Source organism: Dromiciops gliroides, chromosome 2 (assembly GCF_019393635.1).
Source record: "Dromiciops gliroides isolate mDroGli1 chromosome 2, mDroGli1.pri, whole genome shotgun sequence".
In the NCBI taxonomy this organism is placed as follows: Eukaryota; Metazoa; Chordata; class Mammalia; order Microbiotheria; family Microbiotheriidae; genus Dromiciops; species Dromiciops gliroides.
In genome coordinates this window covers 177,983,278-177,990,541 of record NC_057862.1, presented here as the reverse complement: position 1 = coordinate 177,990,541, position 7,264 = coordinate 177,983,278, and the positions used below count along the sequence as shown (strand labels likewise).

General features: G+C 38.8%; 1 gene segment (V, D, J or C); it reads left to right on the top strand.

Annotated features, from left to right (window-relative positions):
- The first annotated feature begins 6,503 nt into the window (after positions 1-6,503).
- Positions 6,504-7,059, top strand: LOC122738480. The segment is given in 2 exon segments: positions 6,504-6,625; positions 6,752-7,059. Coding segments are annotated over 2 exon segments (354 nt in total).
- Positions 7,060-7,264: the final 205 nt, after the last annotated feature.

Genomic DNA, 7,264 nt, shown 5'->3' with positions numbered 1-7,264 from the left:
TACACAGTGCTCCTTAGGCACCTACAGCCTGTGCACAAACCCTGAATCTGGGGCTCTAGCCATATTCCTTATCAGGGGGCTTAGCCATCTATTTATTACACTCACCCAATCTGTAAATGAAAATAAATGTGCAATTCTCCTAATAGGATAATATGAGAGTCAGGTTTTTAAAAGTGTTCTGAAGGCTCCTTAATAAATACGTAAAAGCAGCTAGTGGAAATTCTGTTGATAGCTTTAGGAATCAACTCAAATGCCATCTCCTTCATGAAGCCTTCCCTAATCCTCACACTCTGCCCACCCTGACCCACCCCAACAACTGTCTTAGCCTCCCCATTATTTCTTCTTTCTCAGCACTCTTATTATTTGTGTCTCTGGGGACATTTTTATCCTTTATTTTGGTTATTTGTGAACTTCTTCCCTATTAGTTAGCATCTTGAGTGTGGGGATCAAAATTTATTAAGGTTCATTTCTCTTTTGCACCTAGAATAATGTTATGAAATAATGTTATAAAATAAAATATTTGTTGAATGTGTAATGGGAGGGGTGGGCTGAAGTGATTCACTCTCCTCCCCACTGGGTTTCTGTAGTTTCAGAAAGCAAAGAGTAGATAATGGACAATGAGAAGTCAAGGTGATCCCTTTATAAAGTATGAACACCTCTGTGATTGAATACAAAAAGGACAAGTTATAATCCTGATGAAAAACTCTTGGATTTGGGATGAAGAGACCAAGATACTACTCCAGTTTCTGCCCATTACAGTTTAACTTTGAGCAAGTCACCAATCATGTTGTACCTCCATTATCTGTGCAAAGGTTATCATGATCTATGCTCTTTCCTATGACACAAGATAAGTTATGTGTATTTGGTTGCCTTTCACTATTTCTTTAGGGCCCTGAAACCTTAGAAGCAAGCTGAATTATTCTCATGTTTAAGCCTCTCTTTTTAGTACTTAACTGAGAACATGTATAATAGAGCTGGGCATGGTTCCTCACACCTTTAGTGTTGACTACAGGAGAGTTAAGGCTGGTGGATAACTTACTCTTGGGAGTCTTGACCTGCACTAAGGATAAAGTCAATTGCTTGTTTGAATTAAGTCCAGCACCAATATGGTATGCTTCCCCACTCCCCAGGATTGTGCACATGTATGTGTATGAGTATGTGTATGTGTGCATGTGCTGCCTTGGGAGTGATGTATTGGCCCATATTGGGAACAGAGCAGATGAAAGCTTATGTACCAATCAACCATGAGGTCCATCTGTGATTTGCTACTGAACTGGCCTGGATGAGATAGTAAGACCCAGTCTCAAAAAAAGAAAATAAAACAAAACATTTTATGAATTCAATGTTTTTTGCATTAATTTATTTTTTATTATTCAACAGCATTAGCATAAATTTGTAATGTGTGTTAATATCATTAACATAACATCAATGCATATTGACAAATAAATATATGTGACATTAATTATTATCAAACCTATAAAAGTAATGCTTGCTTATTTATTAAATTAAACCATTGAATAAGATGGCTAGTGCTATTATGCAGCTTCCAGAGATTGGAAATGAGGAGTTTTTTGCAATAACTCTGTAGCCTCACAGGATTCTGAAACTCAGAGGTTGGGAAGCACTGCTCTGATTAGCCCTTCCTAATATAAGGAAAATGATGGCCAGAGAGTCTGTGATGTATCCAATGTCACACATTTATTAAATGGCAGAGGCAGAATTTTAACTCATATCTTTTGATTCCAAATACAGTGCTTTGCAATTATACTGACTAAACTAAATGTAATTGACATAAAGTGGCTTTATTTATAAAGGAGATCCTTGGGGAGCAGCTAGGCAGTGCAGTGGATAAAACAGTGGCCCTGGATTCAGGAGGACCTGAGTTCAAATCTGACCTCAAACACTTGACACTTACTAGCTGTGTGACCCTGGGCAAGTCATTTAACCCTCATTGCCTCACAACAAAACAAAACAAAAAACAAACAAAGAAAACTCCAACAAAAACCAAAAAATTTTTAAAAAAATTAACAAAAGGGATCCGTGGGGTTATGTTATTACAATTTTTAATAGTCCTGATGCTTCACTTGTGAGGTTTATAGTCATCTTTGGTAAATTGTATCCTCGGATGTCACATGCAAATTTTTTATGAACAGAAGGATTCTACTTGGTCATGGCTGAATGTCCATGTATGTGTTGGGGGTGGTGGTGGTAGGGGAGGATAACTTCTGCAGGCTGTACTCTGCCACTTATCTTGGAAAACTGGATCTTCAGTGTTATTTGGTTCTGGCTCCTTGGCGTTCCTCCTTCAATGGTGTGTTCTGTAACTTTCTCCAGAGTGATCCAATGTCACTGGCCTTCTAGATATCCCACAAACCAGTAGTTCCATCTCCAGATTCCAGGCATATTCACTGACTATTCTCCATGCCCATAAAACTCTGCCTTCTCATTTCTACCTTCTGGCTTGCCTTACTTCTTTCACGACTCACTAAACTACAGGTGGCTCTCTATTGCCTCTAGGATCAATATTACATTATCTTTTTGGTTTATAAAGCCTTTCATAAGCTAGCTCCTTCCTCCCTTTTCAGACTTTTATACCTCATGCCTCGTCATGTATTCTGTGATCTAGTTTCTTGAACTTGTCATTTCATATCTGTATTCTTACTGTTTTCCCTCACTATTCTCCATGCTTAGAACTCTCTTCCTACTCATCCCCTCCTCCTAGATTTCCTGGTTTTCTCCTGCTGCAAGAAGCTTTTCCATATGCTTCTTATTGCTAATACCTTTTCTCTCTTGATTATTTCCAGTTTATGCTTTTTATCATATTTATACATAGGTATTCACATATTGTCTCCTCCATTATACCTCTGAGAGCAAGGGTTATCATTTAACTTTCTTTATCTCCCCATTGTTTGACACATACTACATACTTAATAAATAATCAATAATTTATTAATAATAAATAATAATTAATAAATAGTAGTTGACTGATTGACTTTGTCCTCTTCCCCCATTACTAATGTAAACTCTGAAGCTCTGAATTGGGGTTAGGTTTAGAAGGCTCTCTCTAACCTGGCTTCTTCCCAACTTTCCAGTGTTCTTGCACCTTATCCCTCTCCGGGTACTCTGTCATCCAGTGACAATGGCTTCCTTGCTGTTCCTCAAACTCCATCTCCCAACTCTAAGCATTTTTACTGGTCGTCCCTTATACCTGGCATGCTCTCTTTCCTTAGCTCTACCTTTCAGCTTCTCTGACTTTCTTCCAGTGTCAGCTAAAGCCTCACCTTCTGCAGCTTTTCCTGATCCTCTTTGATCTTGGTGCCTTTCCTCTGGGGCTATCCTGAGTTGATCTCCTCATACTTGTTTGCACATAGTTGTTTGAATGTTTTCTCCCCTTTAGACTGTGAGCTCATTGACAGCAGGGACTGCTTTATGTTTTTGTATCTCTAGGACTTAGCACACGGTATCTGGCATTTAGCAGGACTTTAATAAATGCTGGTTCACTAGCTGACTGCAGGGGGAAGCCCCTCACCCAGCCACAGGCTGCCTCCTTACTCCACACTGTATCTGCAACTCAGCACTGGGGTTTGAGTGACACAGCTGCCAGTTGGCTCAGGTTTTTTCTCTCTACCCTGGAATAATGACTTGCTGTGCTTTATCCTTGGCTTTTTGGAATATTACTTAGTCTGGGATGTTTTCCTTGATATTTGGAGTAGTTGCAGAGGAGAGGGAGCCAGGCTATACTGTTTCTTCCTACTCTGTCATCTCAGTTGGTTCTCTCAAACTTGCCCCTCTTCCAAACTTCCCTATTTCTCTAGAAGACAGCACCACCCTTCTAGCCTCACAGCTTTATAACCTTAGCATTATTCTTGACCCCTTACTCACCCTTACTACTCATATCCAATCAACTGCCAAACCTTGTCATTTCTATCTTCCCTACATCTCTTGCATACAACCCCTTCTCTCTAGTCACATTGCTACTATCCCAATTCAGACCTTTATCACCTCTTGATGTTTGTTCTAACATGCTAACTGATCTGCTTCAAGTTTCTTCCAGATTCCAGTCAATTCTACACACTGATGCCTATGCAATTTTTCTTGCACATACATCTAATCTTGTGACTCCCCTATGCCAGTGTCTTCTTGTTGCCTCAAAGATAAATTGTAAATTCATCTATTTAGCTTAGTCCCATACAACTTGACCCAACTCACCTTTCTAGCATTACTGAACATTACTCCCTCTCTTACTCTTTCATATAGCAAAATGTCTTCTTTTGGCTACTTCCACATAACACTCCATCTCTAGTCATCATTTCTTTGTACTATCCATCCCACATGCTTGGAATTCTCTTCCTCCTTATCCCTGCCTCCCAAAGTACCTCTTTTCCTTTAAAATACACTTTGAACATCATCTTCTATATAAAGCCTTTTTTGATATCCTAAAGTGTGTGTCCCCCCTCCCAAACTACTTTGTATTTACCTATTTTGTAAATATTTGTATATGTTTGCTTTATACTTATGCTATATCAGTTTTAAAATATAACTTTGTTCATCTATTATTTTTATGTCAAACAAATTACCCCCATCCCTTTCTTTTTCTCTTGCCCCAGAGAGTCATCCCACATAACAAATAATTTTTAAAAATAAAATGAGAAAAAATATCAAAACTGATCAATTCATTAAAAAGCATCCAAGATTATATTCAATGGTCTATATTCTTGGACTCTCACCCCTTACCTTTCACCTTTGGAAAGGAACAAAGGGGGGGGTGTTTTCCCATATCTCTTCTTTGGGGCAAAACTTGTTCTTTGTAATTTCATATGTTGAATGTTTTCATTCTTTTGTGGTTGTTGTGCTTTTAATTTACATTGCTGTACCTACTGTGTTTATTGCTTTCCTGTCTCTACTTATTTTGCTTTGTTTCAGTTTATATTTTTTCATGCCCCTATCTATGAATCATACTGATTTCTTACAATATAGCAATAGTATCCGATTACATTTATGTACCATAATTTATCTAGCCTATGTTTTCTTGATGGGCATCTACTTTGTTTCCAGTTTTTTGCTAACACAAAAAGTACTTCTTGGCAAATTTTTGTGTATATGGAGCTTTTCTTTTTGTCAGTGACTTCCTCTCTGTACCTGCTTAGCAGTGAAATTTCTGGATCAAAAGATAGTGATATTTTAGCCTTTTTTTTGGGTAAAATTTCCAATTGTTTTCGAAAATAGTTGCACTAATTCACTGCTCCATAAAAAATGCTGATATGTATATATACATATAGAAATATGTATTTCTAATGTGAATTCTACTCTCCCTCTCCCTCCCCACATTTCTCTCTCTCTCTCTCAGAATGTACATTCTTTGTGAGTAAGGATTATTTCAATCTTTATACTTGTATCCCCGACACCTAGCACAGAGCCTGAAACACATTAAGTTCTTGAAAAATATTGTTGGTTGATTATTTTGTGGTGTAAAGGCATTATTTTATGTTAATGTATTTTAATTTATTCATATATACTCACTTAAAGATTGCTTCTTTTTCCCCATTTTCTTTTTAGCCCATAATGTCTTAATGTATAGAAGTTCCATTGTCAACAAAGCAAATAAACAAGCATTTATTGAACATTATGTTCCTGGCACTGTGGTCAGCCTTGGAAATACAAAGAGAAATAGAAAGTAGCCCTTGCCCTCAAGATACTTACATTCTAAAAAGGGAAGAGGAACCACTAACGAAAGCTAAAAGGGGTGCAAGCTTGGTATAGGAATGTACCTGGGTGGGGGATGGTAGAGAAAGTCTGGAGGGTAAGGAGTGGAGACTGTGACTGACATGGCCATTATACTTAAAATGGAGTTTCTCTGAGAAATTGGTCAGTCAGAAAAAGGGGCTTCAGGGGCAGAGAATATTCCTAATGTGAGAAATATGGCTGTGGCATGAACTTCTAGGTTGAGGAGACTTCTGGGGCAAGACACAGATGAACAGAATTGGGAGTAGAGCCTGGAGAGGAATGACTTCCTAGAGTAGAACTTAAACTTCTTCCACTCATGACCTCTTTTCACCTAAGAAATTTTTATGCGACCCCACATCTATAGGTATACAAAATAGACATACATGATATTTTACTGTTTCCAAGTTTTTTGTTACCTTCCACATTCAGTTACGTGACCCCATATGGGGTCATAACCCACAATTTAAGAGGCTAGAAAGATATGGGAAATAAAGTCTAGAACCCTCAGGGAATTAATTGCATTTCTGCGTATGGGCTCCAGAGGGCAGAGATGCTCAAACTGAATGACTTGTAAAAGATGAGACATCACAGGCTCTTCACTTGGTAGCATACTGCCTGTCTTACTTCATGAAGTGCCCAGACTAAGAATTCTCCTGACACAGAGTGACTACTGAGAGGGATCAGAAGCCAGAAAGCAACAAGGCTTTGTGAAGTAGGGCCACTTGCATGTGATTCCTTGAACTGTGTTGACTCTTCTTTCTTCCAGGACCCAATTTCTCCAGACTCAGAATTTCTAAGTGAAATCTCCTCCACCTTTGGCTGATACTGGAGCCTCAGAATCCTCACTGCTCAGCCATGACCTTAGCCTCTGTCCTAGTGACTTTGATGCTCTTCTCAATGAGTGAGTAACAATTTTTTCCACTGTCATTGACCCACTTTCATCTCCTTTAAAATCCCCTTACAGATAGGACTGTCTTCAGCAGGGGGGTTCTGTGCCAATTTGTTGATTATTACCTTGATGTTACAGGAGGAACAAGAGCACAAACAGTGACCCAGCCTGAAGATCAGGTCACCATACCTGAAAAGGACCCCCTGGAGTTGAAATGTACTGCCTCATATACTGGTAGCCCTGCTTTCTTCTGGTATGTTCAATATCCCAAAGGAAGCCTCCAGCTGCTCCTGAAATATCTCTCAGGAAACAGCGTGGTCAGAGGTAGCAAAGGTTTTGAAGCAGAATTTAACAAGAGCAATAAATCCTTCAACCTGAAGAAACTATCCATTGAAGTGAGTGATGTGGCTGTATACTTCTGTGCTGTGAGTGACACAGTGACTTGAAACACCAGGGGAGCTGTACATGAAGCCCTGAGATATGATAGATGATAATCCTGAATGGTTATTCTTTCTGCCACGAGGGGGTGATGCTGGTCCAAGACTCAACCCTAGCACTTTCTTTTTTTTTTTTTTTTTAATTTTCCTCTTCCCTTTAAAAAGTGTTTTATTATTGCCTTTTGTCTTTGGCACCAAAGTAATTTCTCAACAC